This window comes from Vigna umbellata, chromosome 8 (assembly GCF_029865625.1).
Source record: "Vigna umbellata cultivar VRB3 chromosome 8, Vumbellata_1.0, whole genome shotgun sequence".
Taxonomy (NCBI): Eukaryota; Viridiplantae; Streptophyta; class Magnoliopsida; order Fabales; family Fabaceae; genus Vigna; species Vigna umbellata.
Genome location: NC_142172.1, coordinates 14,909,774 through 14,925,968, shown reverse-complemented (window position 1 = coordinate 14,925,968; position 16,195 = coordinate 14,909,774). Strand labels below are relative to the sequence as shown.

The following is a 16,195-nucleotide window of genomic DNA, read 5'->3' as shown; positions in this document are numbered from 1 at the left end:
ATTGCTTCTTTTCATCTTACTCATTCCTCTTCTTACTCTCTATTAAACACATCCTGAGAGTGATTTGTTAACCTTATTGTGTGTATGAAAAATCCAAACAGTTGGTTCGTGCTTGTTTTCGCTACAATAACAAAATCAAACGGTTAATGATTTCAATCCGCTGAAATCAACCACACTAAACCTATTATATTTAAATCACGTAAACGTTTACTGTTGCATGGCACAATATGCGTGTTTGGGTGAGTGAAAGAGATTACATTCTTAGAGCTTTGCTGGTGTCGGGGCTGTCACCGAGCATTTGACGGATCTTCACTTCAGAGGAGTCACCGCAAGAGAGCAACTTGAGTATGGCTTCGCCACGCCGACGCAGGTGCGGCGAACCAGCTGGGCGACTCGACGGCTCGGCCGTCTCACGTCCGATCCCGGTCACACGCTCAACAATCGCGCCTCTGCATCTTTTAGCGTAGCGCAAGCTTCGCGCGCTGGAGATGCCGCTCGAGCTGCTCGACAAGCAGGAAGAGGCCTCGCCGGAGGCGGAAACAGGAGAGAGCATATTCGCAGCCTCACCGGCGTTCGGTTTCCGGTCGCCGGAGCACGATGAGGTCCACGTGACCTTCGATCTTATCTTCCTTGCAATCTTTCACAAAATTAAAATCCTCAGTTTACATAAAACAATCCAGAAATTTGTAACATAAATAGCAACTATCAATCAAATAATTAAATCTCTTATCCTCTCCCTTAGACTCAATCACACATTATCAAATCCAACAGAACAGAACAAAACGGAAAATCACTAGAAACAACAGCAACAAGATGCATAATCTCATCAGAAGAATGAGTGAAGCGAATTCTCATATCACAGTTTGGTTTTGTTATGCTTCCAAACACAAGCACATACAGAAATGAAGAGAAATAAACTCTAAGATGCAACTAATGAGAAGGTATACAGAAATATTATAATCAACCTTAAGCTTCATCTGATTATAACGCAAGATAGCAGAGAATGATACACTGTGCGATTTGATCTCTTTCTCCGATGAATCACCGCTGTCATTGGTGAGAGAGGAAGATGAGGATTTATTAGAACAGTAGGAAATCGATATTTGTCCGGAACGCGTGCTGTTGTTGCTTCTCCTCTCTGGAACTGCATCGCTTGAATCAGAGGGAAACCTTCAGAGAGAGAAATTTGTGAAAACAGAGTGGAGATCGAAACGAAGAAAAGTAGAATTGAAACTGTTGCAGTTACTTTGGAGTAGAAAGCAAGGGAGACGGAGGTGAGGTGTTGAGAAGAAGCAGAGACGATGCAACAGTTCGTTCTTCCGAACTCGGAAATGAAGACATCGTTGCCTTCACTGTTTTCTCTCAGTTTTTCAAATTTCCCGGGTATATTGAAATGTTTTCAAAATTTTCTCTCTCTTCGTCCATGTTTGCCGCGTGTGTCTAACAGTTTTTGTTTATTGTTATTATTAAGACACATGAATAATACTGTCATTTATATCACACAAAACAGGAGTAATAAAAAATAAAATAAGTTTTTCTTAAAACATAAATTAGTTTATATAAAAATTAGAACAATATAAATGAATTCTTACAACTAAAATAATTTTAATCATAAATTATAATTTCTTATTTTTTATTTTCTCTATTTTAAAATACTTTAAGAAAACCTTGTTAAGGTTTATGATTACTCTCTCTTTTTAGATATGTAAATTCATTGCCTAACTACAAGTATTTACTTTAGCATTTTATTATATTTAGTTACTGGTAATTCTCTTACATGCCTATGTCAGGAAGTCAGAAATATTTTATTTATTTAATTTAGAAGAAACAGCAGGTCAAGTTAAACTGGACACCAACCATTACCTTTAATTTAAAAATTTACATTTACATTTTTTATATTTGCAATAAAATAATTCATAATTGTTTTTACCATTAAATAAACACCCACTTATCTTATTTTATTTTCACATATAATTTTCACCAAAACTTAAATATAATTTTAAAATATAAAAATAATATATTTTTGATAAATAAAAATTAAAAGATTATATTTTTATAAATAAAATAAGACGTTGGGTTGTAATTTTATTGAAATAAAATAAAATAAGTAAATGTGTAATTTATTAAAAATATAAAAAAGGTTTATGTTTATTTAAAATGTATAGAGAATGTACGTATTATTATGTAAAAACAAAAGGAAGTAGATATCTATTTTAGAATTAAAGAAAAGTATGTATGAGTATTATTTAGTATAATTTTTAGCTATATGATTATTATCAGTATTTTTATTATTACTGAGCGAAAAATTATATCAATAAAAATTCTAGATTAATAATATATTTTATCTATGTTAATAATACATTGTAAAATGGTTTAATTGGATGTTTGTGATTTTCTATAATCTCTATTGGGCCTGGACTTTTATGTTTGATTAACAAATTCTATTTACACTCCCCATATTTTGTAACACACTTCCACTTAGAAGATTTTTACCTATCTACTTCAAATTTTTCTTTTTTCTTTCATCTCTGCTTTTAAGATTTCATGCATGGTAAATGAAAAATCCATGTCACAAAGTCACTCAGTTTTCTACTAATACAATCAACTAAAAGAAAAATAGGTTAAAATATATTCTTCATACAGCATATATTCCAAATCTTGTAGTATAACAATAAAAGAAATAAATGATATTCATAAATAACTATACTTTTATTTGAATTCTAATTACATATATTAAGTATGCCATTAAATACTAATGTTAACATGGTCTAAAGAAAAATATTAATGACATATTAATTTATTGTATAATAGTTTCAGTATTAGTATAATAAATATAACTTCATTTTGAGTTTTAATCGTATTTTTTAATTTGTCAGTTAGATGTTTACTGCATGGTAACTGTTACTAACATTTATATTTAGTTTGATGATTTGATATACAATATTTTTAATGGTAATGATTTTTTAAAAATACCAAATTACTATTATATTCAATTTATTTTCAATAAATTATTCTTTCAAACTCAAAGCTATCAGATCTTTCTTCGTTATACCACATTTCAATTATCTTAGATGGTAAAATGAAGGTGAAGAGAGGGACAATATTAGAAGATAATGTCTACCTCAATAAATATATAATATATATATATATATATATATATATAATATATATATATATATATATATATATATATATATATATATTAAAATCTGTTTTCGATCTGGAAAAACAATCATTTTCGTATTTAGTCTCCAATAACTTTTTTTCTTGACTTTTGATCTTTGAAATAATTGTAGGTTTGTATCTGATCAGACATTTATTTGTATTTATTGGCTTGTTTTTTTAAAATAATTCCATAAATATTTTTAGATTTCTCTTTTATTTCTAAATTTTTTATCATACTAATTTAAATATTTTCTAACATGAAAATATCATATTAATATTAATATAAGTAATATAATGAAAAATATCATATAAAAAAAATAGGAACTAAAAATAAAAAAAATATTAAGAACCAAATATAAAATTTGTAAAAAACCATATTTAAGTTGTTTTCCTTTTTTTTTTAATTAAGGTAGCATTTCTATTAGCTTAGGTGACATATTTTGAGTGGACATTTGGATAGTGTTATTAAAATTGATTTTGAATATCATTAATTAGGTCAAATAATTATAATTATTATTTTAATGTATTATAAAGAATTTAACGGTGAAACCAGTGAATTTTGTGTTTTATCCTATAAAAGAAATGGACAGAAGGTGATGATAACAAGTTAGACGTGCATCTATGTTCTTTTTCTGTAATAAAAATAAATAAATTTTAGTTTAATTATAAAGTAAATTTAGATTATTATAATATTATAGATAATTTTTTATTTATTTTATAGATAATTTTTTTTCTAATAAATAATTATTTTAGTTATAAAAATGGTTTAGTTTAAGAAAAATAATCAAACTAAAAAAATGATTAAATTTAAAAAATATTAAGAATAAAATTAATAAAATAATTGTTTTAATTTAAAAACAATTACTTATTAAAGTGTAAAATTGGAAAAGAAATGTATACATTCAAAAGTTGAATTCTCTTTACTACAAAATAGCATAATTTTTTAAATTAAAAATAAAGTCTATATATGTACAAATTGTTTATTTAAATAAAAATAATTAAATTTCATAACTTTTATTCTTTTTAAACAAATAGAAACTTACAGACCGAGTATCGTATAATCAGTCGGCCTCACTGGCTCGCACCGGGCACATCTAGGCCCAATCATCCAACTTTGTAACGGGTTTTATCCAAAATCAATCCAGTCTATAACAGAATTAATATGATCTACTTTTCATATAATATTAAAAAAAAACATAATTTCACACACTTCTTGAATATTTGGTCACCATCTTATCATAAATCATGGATCACACTTAAAAAATAATTATCCAATAAAAAAAACAATGTAAAAAATATATGTAGTGTTCACTCAAATAACTTATTTACAAGTTACATTACAATGGTAAGGTTTTCTAGGAATCCTTTATATTTCCATCTATTGCAAGAGTCCCATCAAATCACTCTTATTTCGATGAAATGAAATCATTTTGTAAGATCTAAATTTTCTTAGCATTCACAAAAATAATAATTCATTTTTGAATATCACTAATAATTTTTTCTATGAATAAGCATGCTTCACACATACAAAAATATTAAAAACAAATGTTTAATGGAATGTCTTGATAGCATTCTAGTCATCTCCAAACTAAACATCCAAGGTCAAAGGTTTTTGGTTTTGTCACAGCCATATACCCCTTGTTTGGAAACTTGTTAGTGCACATGGCAAAGCATTGATTGGTTTGAAATAGACTTGTTAACTAAGTTTCCAGTTTAACTCTCATCCCAACACACCTACACTTTGGAAACAAACTAGTGCTGATTTAACAAAACAAGTCAAGGAGAACCAAGCAAACCCACAAAACAAAACCCCCTGGTTCCTTATGTCCCCAATAAATCAAGATAACATTTTTCATTTTTGGTTCAACTCAAACTGATTTTTCAAGCCAATAAAAATCTATGAATCATATCATATTACAACTGTGGTTGATAATCAATGTCCATCCCTATTAAAACTAGTACTTTAATGAGAAATCTAAAACATGTGCTAAATTGGTATAAGAAGAATAACCCATTATCTAATCTAACACATCTTTTTAAATGTATTATTCATTATTAACTTTAAATTTGCTAAAACTCATGAGAGTACCCGAGTTTCAATATGATATATGTTAAAATATGAATGATAATATAAAAGTTTTAACATCAGTGAAAGTTTTAAACGATATTATCTGGAAAAGGTATTGACATGGCAGCTCATAAATCAAAAGCATTATAATAGCAAGTTCCAAATCCAATTAATACCCTAACGTGAAGTTTTACCTAATGAGTCCATTTTCCAACACCAAACCAAAATAAAAAAGGATTAAAGATAATAAAATAAAAAGAAGATGTTACAACTGAACCAGAAGAAGATTCCACTCTACCAAACTACCTGCACTTGCATTGAAGCTTAAGGAACCGACACACACACACATACCTGTCGGCAACCACAACCTTAACCAAAACTTCAACTCCCAAACCCCAAAAGAAACTTACCAGCAACATTCTATGTTTCGATTAGGAGGAAAAAGAAAGAGTTGAAAGGTGTTCAGCTCAAGTCAATCGGAAGATACATTTGGGGGAAGGTTCGATTGAATTCATCACCCAAACTCAATGATGGTCCAAGAGCAGCATTCACTTCCAAAATCAGTGAATCAGAAGCCCAAAACGCGGACTGCGGCGCTGGCAGCTACCAAGAGCCTCGATTTCTCCGCCTGGGTCTCTGACAACCTCGTCAGGATCGTGACCGTGGTGCTCCTCGTCGTGACCGTCGCCGCCGTGTTTTTCCTCCGGAACGCCGGTGACACCGCGGCGCTGCTCTGCTTCGAGAAGCAGGCGCAGGAGCTCGAGCGGATCGCGTACCCCCGCGTGGAGTGGGGCGCGATCGCCCCGATCGCGGACAAGACCTCGAAGTTTGCGAACTTCCGGACAGAGAAGTGGATCGTGGTTTCAGTGTTGGGGTACCCCAGCGACACGCTTAGGCGGCTTGTGAAGATAAAGGGATGGCAGGTGGTGGCGGTTGGTGGGTCGAAAACGCCGTCGGATTGGAGTCTGAAAGGTGCGATCTTTTTGTCGCTGGAGGAACAGGCCAATTTGGGGTTTAGGGTTGTGGATTACCTTCCTTACGATTCGTATGTTAGAAAGAGTGTGGGTTATTTGTTTGCGATTCAGCATGGTGCCAAGAAGATTTTTGACGCTGATGATAGAGGGGAGGTGATAGATGATGATTTGGGCAAGCATTTTGACTGTGGAGTTAGTAGGGGAAGGTGCCAGGCAAGAGGTTTTGTTGCAGTATAGTCACGATAACCCGAATCGAACCGTCGTGAACCCTTATGTGCATTTTGGGCAGCGTTCGGTTTGGCCCAGAGGGTTGCCTCTGGAGAGGGCAGGGGAAATTGGGCATGAGGAATTTTACACTCAGGTTTTTGGAGGGAAGCAGTTTATTCAGCAGGGGATTTCCAATGGCCTGCCGGATGTAGATTCAGTGTTTTACTTCACCCGGAAGTCCAGTTTGGAGGCGTTTGATGTGAGGTTCGACGAGCATGCGCCGAAGGTGGCGCTGCCGCAGGGTGTGATGGTGCCGTTGAATTCCTTTAACACGCTGTACCATTCGCCGGCGTTCTGGGCCTTGATGCTGCCGGTGTCGGTGAGCTACGATGGCGTCTGATGTGTTGAGGGGTTACTGGGGGCAGAGGCTGCTTTGGGAGGTTGGTGGGTATGTTGCGGTTTATCCACCTACGGTCCATAGGTATGACAGGATTGAGGCGTACCCATTTTCAGAAGAGAAGGATCTTCATGTGAATGTTGGAAGGTTGATTGATTATTTGGTTTTGTGGCGGTCTGATAAGCATAGGTTGTTTGAGAAGATTCTGGATTTGAGCTTTGCAATGGCAGAGGAGGGGTTTTGGACTGAGACGGATGTGAAGCTTACTGCTGCTTGGCTGCAGGATTTGTTGGCTGTTGGCTATCAGCAGCCGAGGTTGATGTCGTTGGAGTTGGGAAGGCCTAGGCCAAATATTGGTCATGGTGATCGAAAAGAGTTTGTACCACAGAAGTTGCCATCAGTGCATCTTGGCGTAGAAGAAACAGGAACAGTGAATTATGAGATTGCTAATTTGATCCGGTGGAGGAAAACTTTCGGGAATGTGGTGCTTATAATGCACTGCAATGGGCCGGTGGAACGAACCGCTCTTGAATGGAGGTTGCTTTATGGAAGGATATTCAGATCTGTAGTTATTTTGTCAGAAAAGAAGGATGTAGATCTTGTTGTAGAGGAGGGTCATTTGGACTATGCATACAGGTATGTCTGGTTATGTTTTACATTTCTTTCTATTGCTAAATTATAATTGGTGACTTGTAAATTTTTGGCAATTGTTTCTGAATCTAAATACTAGCCTTTGATGATTACCTGAGATGGTTCTCTTTTATCAGTAAGAGTAAGGATTGAGAGGCAATAAAAGACTGAAGTTTGTTAAAAGAAAATATGAAATCATCTCAAGTAATTGCTTTGGGTCATTGGCTGTTTGGTGAAGTAAAATGCAGTTAAATTGCTTATATCACAGCAGAAACAGAACTTTCCTTCACTTTAAACATGTTAGTAGTAGTGTGAGAGGTGTTTTGTAGCCTGTGTTGACAATGGAAGCTTTTGGAAGAGGAAAGTTAGAAATATCACTTATTGTAGAGGTTTGTTATCCTGTTTTCTTCTTCATATGATTTTAATTTTATCCATCGCCTGATTTCAGATACCTGCCCAAAATTTTTGAGCAATTTAGCAGTGCAGAAGGATTTTTGTTCGTACAGGATAATACCATTCTTAATTACTGGAACTTACTACAAGCAGATAAAACTAAACTGTGGATCACTAATAAGGTATTGTTATTTTGTTCCTCTCACCCCAAGTATGGATTCTTACTTCTGCATGATTGAAACTCCACCCATTCTAAATCCTCCCAAATTGATATTATAAGGGCTTATTGACCCATGTTACAAATGCATGCACTAATATTGCAAGAAAACAGTTTTAATCTAGAGTAGCAAACCTCATTCCAATCTGTAAAACAGTAGTAAGCATTGGTCTGACTCGAGGAACTTTTCAACAAACGCTTGTAGGATAAGAAAAGGGGAAGAAAAACCAAAATAAAATTGTCCATAACTTAATGTATTAGCTAATCCGCAGAAAGTTAGATTTGTCCATAACAAATGACATTTTGTTAAGTCAAGTACTAGAAAGGGAGGATTTTGTATAGTCAAATACTAAACTGACAAACATCTACAGTTAAGGACTAGTTACTCTTTAATTTGTTGTTGCTGTGAAGTTTTTCACAGTTCCACTCTATTATCCTATCATACTGTTGGTGATATTACATTCATATTCATTCAGGATAATGTTAGTGTGAAAATATTTTATGCTATTTCTCCCACTCTTAGTCAATTTACTTTGAAGCATGGCTTTAACTCTTAAAAGATGGTGCAAGCCCTTTTCTCTCTGAGCATTAACAAAGTTACTGGGATTCAGGTGTCGGAATCTTGGTCTTCTGTAATAACCAATGGTGACAGTTCAGATTGGTTATCACAACAAGCAAGCATGGTACAGAAGGTTGTTAGCACGATGCCAGCACACTTTCAAGTGAGCTACAAAGAAACAAGTGACAATGACAAGAACCTCCTATTATGCAGTTCTGAGGTGTTTTATGTTCCTCAGCGATTGATCAGTGATTTTGTTGAGCTTGTTAGCCTTGTGGGCAATCTAGAGATTCATCAGAAGGTTGCAATTCCTATGTTCTTTGTGTCCCTAGATTCTACTCAGAATTTTGACCCTGTTCTTGATTCAATGATCTACAAGCAAAATCCTCCTGCTAATTCCACCACTCTTTATACTGCCAAAGTTCCTGCTGTTCATCCATGGAGCGTATCGAGTGAGCAAGACTTCATAAAGCTTATCAGAATAATGGCAGAAGGAGATCCACTTCTGATGGAGTTAGTTTGAAAGTAGAAAACTCTTTCTTCTTGATACTTGGTGACCACAGAGGACGCAAGAAACATGTAACACTTAAATAGCACTCCTACACGCTCTCTTTTTAATCGAAAACAGTGTTACACAGTATTTTTGTTTCTTGGGTGGGTTTTTAACCTTCTCTTTCCCCCTACCCCTTATTGTGTAGATTTCTTCCACAGAAAATTGTATCATTCCTTATTTTTTTCTTCCCTTCTTTTTTGTGAAAAATGAAATGAAAATGTATTTGTATTCAATATTGCATTGCAATCTCTCCATTAAGAGATTCTTTTTTTATACCAACTTGAAGCGTGTCTGATATGCAGTGGTTTCTGGGAATTTGCATGCCTATGCAAAAAAGAACTATTATTCCTACATCTAGATAAGAACTCTGCAAGATGGCTTAGCATACATATGCAAATAGGTCTGAAAGTTCATGCCTTTTTTTCGTCACTTTCATCAAACAGAACCCAGATGAACCTATGCTTGCTTTGTTCCAACCCATTTGCAATTTCGTGAATCTGTTCTTCTGCCAATGTTCGTTGTCCCATAAGATACGTATATCATTGAAACATGTTTGAAAATAGGAAAACTTTAATGTCAGGCAAATTTTCAGAATTGAAATTGTTTGTCTATACTTTGAATCCACATATTTTACAATTGATTTGAGAGATTAACATTGCTTCTTTCATGTAAGCAACTTATTATTAAAAGATTCATTTCGTGCTTAAAATTGATAAAAATTTAACGAGTTTTACAGAAGTGACGATTTTTGGTGCATCAATCCCCAAAAGCTTTCAATCAATTTAAATATTTATGGAACTGTTCGAAAGAAATGAAGCATGTAATTTTTAAGGATCTTCAAAAAAAATTTATTATTTTTTGTCATTAAAAATTGGGACAATTTTTTAACCCTAATTATTCTAAAATTAGTAATAACATTAATTTTAAATTAGCATAAAGAATATAACTAAATTCAAAAGATAAAGAATACCAATATTGATTTATAAATTAAAATAAAGGAGACGTATAATATATATATTTTACAAGTAATCAGGTTTGAAGTTTAACTCTAAACTTTTTATCACTTGACGAATTCCAGGATTGGACTAGTAGTAATAAATAGGGTTAAATATGTTTTTAGTCCCTAAACTATTGACCGTTTCTGGTTTTCGTCTCTCTTCCAAAGTAAGGTACAATTTAGACCTCAATCTTTAAAAAACGTTTGTTTTAGTCGAAAAAACGAACGTTTTGAGGACTAAAGCGAGGACTAAAAACAAAATTTTGAGGACTAAAACGAACGTTTTTCTAAAGAATGAGGACCAAATTGTACCTTACTTTGGAAGAGGGACGAAAACCAGAAACGATCAATAGTTTAGGGACTAAAAACATATTTAACCCTAATAAATATTGTCAAAGTATCATTATGTTTTAAGGATAATGATACTTTTACAACATTTTTTATAACATTTTAACACTGTCTACGTGTCATTCTGTGATTGGTCCAAAATTATTCCACAATCAATAATAATAATCATAAACACCAATATAGACCAATCACAGAATGACATGTACATAATGTCAAGATGTTGTCAAATAAATGTTGTCAAAGTATCATTATCCTTTAATAAATACTATTTTTTGTAGTAACAGAATTTAATTCTTTTTATTTCATAAAAGAAAAACATTATCAAATATTTTAAAAGTTGTGGATTAGTAAATTATAAATAAACCGAGGTATAACTTTTAGTGTTTTCAAATATTTTTTAAATTTTTGATGAAAAAATTATTAATATATTATTAATTGTCCTTGTAATCTATCTATATATTTATGTAAACTAAAGTTGAGCTTAAGGAATATATAATAAAAAGAACAACTAGTTAATAATTGTGCTTAAATTTAATACATAATATAATAATAATAATAATAATAATAATGCTAATAATAAATAATTTAATATTTGTAGGTAAGTAAATTATATTAGTATCATTATTTTTCTCGTATAAATTTATATTTTAAAATATTAAAATACATTTCATAAATATAAAATATTCACAGAGTGTGCAGTAAATGCGGCCTTGTATTAAAAAACCTACTGAAGTTAATACAAAGATATTAAAAAAATAGTAGCATATTTTAGAGTTACATATTATAGTCGTAAAATATTTATTAACTTTGTTCTATAAATAACAGAAATAATTTTTAACATAATTTATTTCTCTGATTATTTTTTTGTTTCCAAAATTTAAATATGAAATCTTACTTCTAGCACCCAATTCACTGTTTAGAAAAAAGAAAAAAACTTTATAGACTTTGAGATGAAGGACAAATTCATTTTCCCTATTTCTGCAAAACATAGGTTTAAATTATACCGTGTAGAAATGATAGAGAAAAATGGAAATACACTCTCTAAAATAGTAGATAAAATTGTTTTGATATATTAAGGAGATTCTTTATATAAAACAACACCGTATTCAATCCAAAACTTAAATATTTGATATTTTTGAGTTTTTTAATATATCACTCAATTTTTTTTTTACTTTTACTAGATGTCAAACTTTGAACTCATACTTAAATTTTTAATAATATTCTATTAAATTCTAATTCTAGTTTCAAAATATATATATATATATATATATATATATATAATATATATATATATATATATATATATATATATATATATATATATATATCATCTTCTCTTTTATTTGGATTATTTTTTATATTTTCTTCACCAATTCCTCCTTGATCAAATCAAAGCAAATTTTTCAGTTGATATGAATTTGAATACTTATTGTTAGCATATTTGATCTCATAAAGGTTGTTTTCAAAGAAAATCTTAGAATCTTTTTTTAATATTTGAATAGTCTTAGAAATATATAAGATATAAAATTAATTTAATACCTAAATTAATTTTAAATAGAATTATTCTTGTTCCTTTTACAATAAGTTGTTCTTCATTCCCAATTTTTATTTGGAAATATTTTATTTGTTGAGTTCCTTAAAAAGTTATCCATCATGAGTTATGTGGTTTGTATAACCATTATCTATAATCTAACCTTTTGTAGGCTGTTTATTGTGACACATGATGTTATAAGAAGTAGTTCATTATCGTATTTTACTATCTTGACATCTTCTTGAGGAATTTAAAATTTGTATGCTTTTTTCACATGTCCTAATTGAGTACATTGATAACATTTTACATCTGGCCTCCACCAACACTTGTTGGATTGATGTGTGTTGTATTTTGTTCATTTTGTCGTTCTTGACTATGAGAGCATCCTCTCTCATATAAAGTAAAATTTCTTCAACCACTTTATTTTTTTTTGTTACTCTTGTATTTGCAAGACATATATCACTTTTGTCAAAGTAATTATAGAATAACGTCATTTCCTTTGACACTATTACCAAAATTTTCTCAAAGAGTTTGGAATCTAAAAACCTCTTTCCTTTAATTTTTATCTTGTTAGTAATATCAAATAATTTGTTTGAGTATTCCTTAATTGTTTTAAACTCTTTCATCCTGTAGTTCAAGCACTTTTATTAATTTTAAAACTTTCATGCATTAAAATTTCTATTTTCTTCACATTCTTCTTTGAAAATTTCCAGAGAATCACCATCACACTCATAGATCAAAACTTCATCACTAAAGAGTGAAATAGTGACTTGTGAAAAATTTCCTTTCATTCTAAAGGTCTTGTAAGAATAATGACTCTTAATACCACTCTTGAGAATTTTTAGAATTTATGAAAATATGAGAGATATGCAATATATTTTAAAAGTGAAAAATTTATTAAAAACTAATTTAAAAAAGTATATTTTAAAAGTGAAAGATTTATTAAAAACTAATTTAAATAAAAAAGATAGTGAATATTCTCCAAAGTTGATATTTTTCTTATGCGAGGAATAAATTGAAAATATTCATTTATGCATTTTAAAATAATGAAATAATATATATTTTTACATACAGCTTTTTTATGTATATGCTACTATATAACTTCTTAATTCTCAATTCAAAATAATAGCAATAATTTGTTACATAATTATAGCTATAAAAAGTTGAAATTATTATTTTATTTTATGTTTTTATGATTAAAAATGAAATATATAATTACAAAAGTATTATTATATTGACTAGTAGATTTTACTTGTTTATTATATTTACAAATATAAAGATATATTAAATAATTTTTAATTTCAATTTACAATAACAATGAAATATTAATATCTAATGGGTATACGGTAATGAATTTAAAGCATTTATATTTTAATAAGATAAGAAATTAAAAGAAAAACGTAAATATTATAAGGGAAATAAAAATTAAAGTAAACATATTAATAAAAAATAAATATATAAGCCTTAGAATAAAATGATATTTAATCAAAATGATAATTGTAATTCCTTAGATCAAAACATAAATTTAAATTATAAATATTAAATTGAAATTTAAAATATTTAATTAAAATAAAATTATAAAATACTGTATATAGATTCTGCTATGGTTTATCAAAATATGATAAAACAATGGGTTTGAAAAATATAAATTTCTTTTTTTAAACTTAAATTTTTCTCACACTTGTGTTATTCTTATCGAATCTAATAATCTCACATGTTTCATAGTTGAGATTTAAAATAGTTATATTTATTTTTTTCATTTTTTAAAGAGTTTTACGTTTCAAAAAGAAGACAATACTTCATAATTGACCATAATCATATCATATGAGGAATTAGGAATAAAACATTATTTTCTAAAGAAAAGTTAAAATGAATTTAAAAACAAAAAGTTAAAAGAAAAAACAGAAGAACAGAGTGAAGCCAATGAGAGTGGACCGAAAACCAGAAAGTGAAAAATGGAAGAAAGAGGTTTAAGAAATGAGCAAAGCCGTGTAGCATCTTTCTTGTTGAACCATTGCAGACAACAACACTGAACCATTTTGTTTTGTATAATATGGGAACATAGATTAAGGTATATTTTTGCTGTTACCGAGGCTACAAGGTTACACACTTCAAGGTTTTTTCTGCTTTGGAATTTTCAAATTTCAGTATAACCTACCTCTGTCACTTTGATTCAGCACAAAACACAATGTCTGAAATCACAGGCAAATTTCGTTTTTTATTTCCGTTCAACAAAAAAACAAAAACATGATTGCTTCGATAATTTCAATGTGGTTGGTTTCTTTCGAATATCACATGATAGAAAGTCCCCCCTTTTTTTTAAGTTTAATACAAAATATATGGTAAATGATATTTTTTTCTTACTAGTTAAAAATTAGCTAAAAAAGGAAAATATGAAAATTAGTTCAAATTGATGACTCTTAATCTCGATTAATGAGTAGATTATAAAAGATGATCGATATAAGCATAACGAAATATTCATTTGAACGTAAACAACTTTTTATATTTAATTATGTAGTTTTTGTTTGTTATGCTAAATTGAAGCTCAACTATATAAGTTTCGGTGAATTATAATAATTTTGTGTGTGATTATATAAATTTTGCAATATCTTACTATCTGCGTTACCATCGTTCAAATATTAAATAAGATCTCGATTGACTTTGTTTACACAAAAGCATGAATAAAAAACACATGGATAAGAAGAACAAATACTCTTAATATAGCAACTTTAAAAATAAACATAAATTCATCCTAAGAACTTTATAATATAATTATCATGACTTATTTTTAATAAGTAGATAACAAAATGGGAGTGAGATCCATAACAAAGGTGAATGGTTGAGTATTTTTATTATTAAGTGAATAAGTTCTACAACTCCTACTTACAACAATCAAGTTAATTAAATCGCTTGACAAATAATGGAGGCTTTATATCCAATGACATTGCGTTTTCATATATTCATTCAAATTCATAATAACTCACAATAGTTATTACGAATTAAAAATTATGTAATTAATGTTATCATTAAAATATGAGTTAGTTGAGGTTCAATTGATTAAAATAATCAATTATAATAAATAAAAGTAGTGTTGTTGTCAAAATGAGTTGTAACGCGAACCAATCCGGCCCACCATGGGTTTGAACCGAGTTGAGTTTGAGAAAAAAAAGTAACTTTTTTATACGGGTTAGTTTTCAACCCAGTTCACTAAGAACCCGGCTCATCAACCCACTTAATTTAATTTAATTATTTATTATTTTGTGTTTCAATATTATTAGTTATCATTTTTTTATTATATTGAGCCAAGTTGAGTTTGAAAAAAAAGTAACTTTTTTATACGGGTTAGTTTTCAACCCAGTTCACTAAGAACCCGGTTCATCAACCCACTTAATTTAATTTAATTATTTATTATTTTGTGTTTCAATATTATTAGTTATCATTTTTTATTATATTGAGCCAAGTTGAGTTTGAAAAAAAAGTAACTTTTTCATACGGGTTAGTTTTCAAACCAGCTCACTTAGAATCCGGCTCATCCGAGTTGAACCTGTGGTGGGCCGGATTAGCTCACCAACCCACTTAATTTAATTTAATTATTTATTATTTTGTGTTTCAATATTATTAGTTATCATTTTTTTTATTATATTGAGATGAGATAAAAAAAAAGATGTTTCAAGAGAGAAAAATATTATAGATTTATCTATTCAAAACTCTAATACTATAGATGAAAAAGTGATACAAAAATTATCAATATTAAAAATTTATTTGTTCGCCTTTTGTGCTTTTTTTGGATTACGCTTGTATTGTATGATATTTTTTTATTTTGAATTGTCATTAGAATTAGAGTGAAATTTATTTAGATTTGAATTAAAAAAATTATAATTTTTTTTATTTAAAAAAACTTATAATTAAGTGAATCAGTGAGTCAACCCATTTAATCCACCAATCCATGGTGAGACGGGTTGGTCGAGCTGGGTTACCGACAGCTCTAAATAAAAGTGTAATTAATGTGTTATATCTGTAATTTGTATTTATAAATTTTTTTATGATTTTTTTATTAGATCAGTCACTTAATTTCTTTCAAACCTGATTAGTGACCTATTTTACTAAATAACCTATTTATACTAAATAGATGGTTAGCTAACTTTAGTTGTGATTG

At 29.9% G+C, this 16,195-nt stretch overlaps 2 protein-coding genes and 1 pseudogene across 2 annotated transcripts; 2 read left to right on the top strand and 1 right to left on the bottom strand.

The window, feature by feature from the left end:
* Positions 1-253: 253 nt before the first annotated feature.
* On the bottom strand, positions 254-1,341 carry LOC148194098 (uncharacterized). The gene is made up of 3 exons (XM_088097106.1): positions 1,247-1,341; positions 948-1,170; positions 254-637 (listed from the first exon to the last, which is right to left on the bottom strand). The coding sequence occupies exons 1-3, from the start codon at positions 1,339-1,341 to the stop codon at positions 254-256; spliced, it is 702 nt and encodes a 233-aa protein (XP_087953232.1).
* Positions 1,342-5,760: 4,419 nt separating this feature from the next.
* Positions 5,761-6,466, top strand: LOC148194097 (putative glycosyltransferase STELLO2 pseudogene; annotated as a pseudogene).
* On the top strand, positions 6,437-9,442 carry LOC148194096 (putative glycosyltransferase STELLO1). Its single transcript, XM_088097918.1, has 3 exons — positions 6,437-7,447; positions 7,890-8,016; positions 8,663-9,442. The coding sequence occupies exons 1-3, from the start codon at positions 6,804-6,806 to the stop codon at positions 9,131-9,133; spliced, it is 1,242 nt and encodes a 413-aa protein (XP_087954044.1). The 5' UTR covers positions 6,437-6,803; the 3' UTR covers positions 9,134-9,442.
* Positions 9,443-16,195: the final 6,753 nt, after the last annotated feature.

Excerpts from the sequence above, each read along its gene's own strand:
- LOC148194098 (XM_088097106.1), bottom strand. The coding sequence starts at position 1,341 with ATGTCTTCATTTCCGAGTTCGGAAGAACGAACTGTTGCATCGTCTCTG. Across the intron at positions 1,171-1,246 it reads CCCTTGCTTTCTACTCCAAA|GTTTCCCTCTGATTCAAGCG; the intron begins GTAACTGCAACA and ends CTCTCTCTGAAG. Across the intron at positions 638-947 it reads AGGTTGATTATAATATTTCT|ATTGCAAGGAAGATAAGATC; the intron begins GTATACCTTCTC and ends ATTTTGTGAAAG.
- LOC148194096 (XM_088097918.1), top strand. The coding sequence starts at position 6,804 with ATGGCGTCTGATGTGTTGAGGGGTTACTGGGGGCAGAGGCTGCTTTGG. Across the intron at positions 7,448-7,889 it reads CATTTGGACTATGCATACAG|ATACCTGCCCAAAATTTTTG; the intron begins GTATGTCTGGTT and ends GCCTGATTTCAG. Across the intron at positions 8,017-8,662 it reads AACTGTGGATCACTAATAAG|GTGTCGGAATCTTGGTCTTC; the intron begins GTATTGTTATTT and ends ACTGGGATTCAG.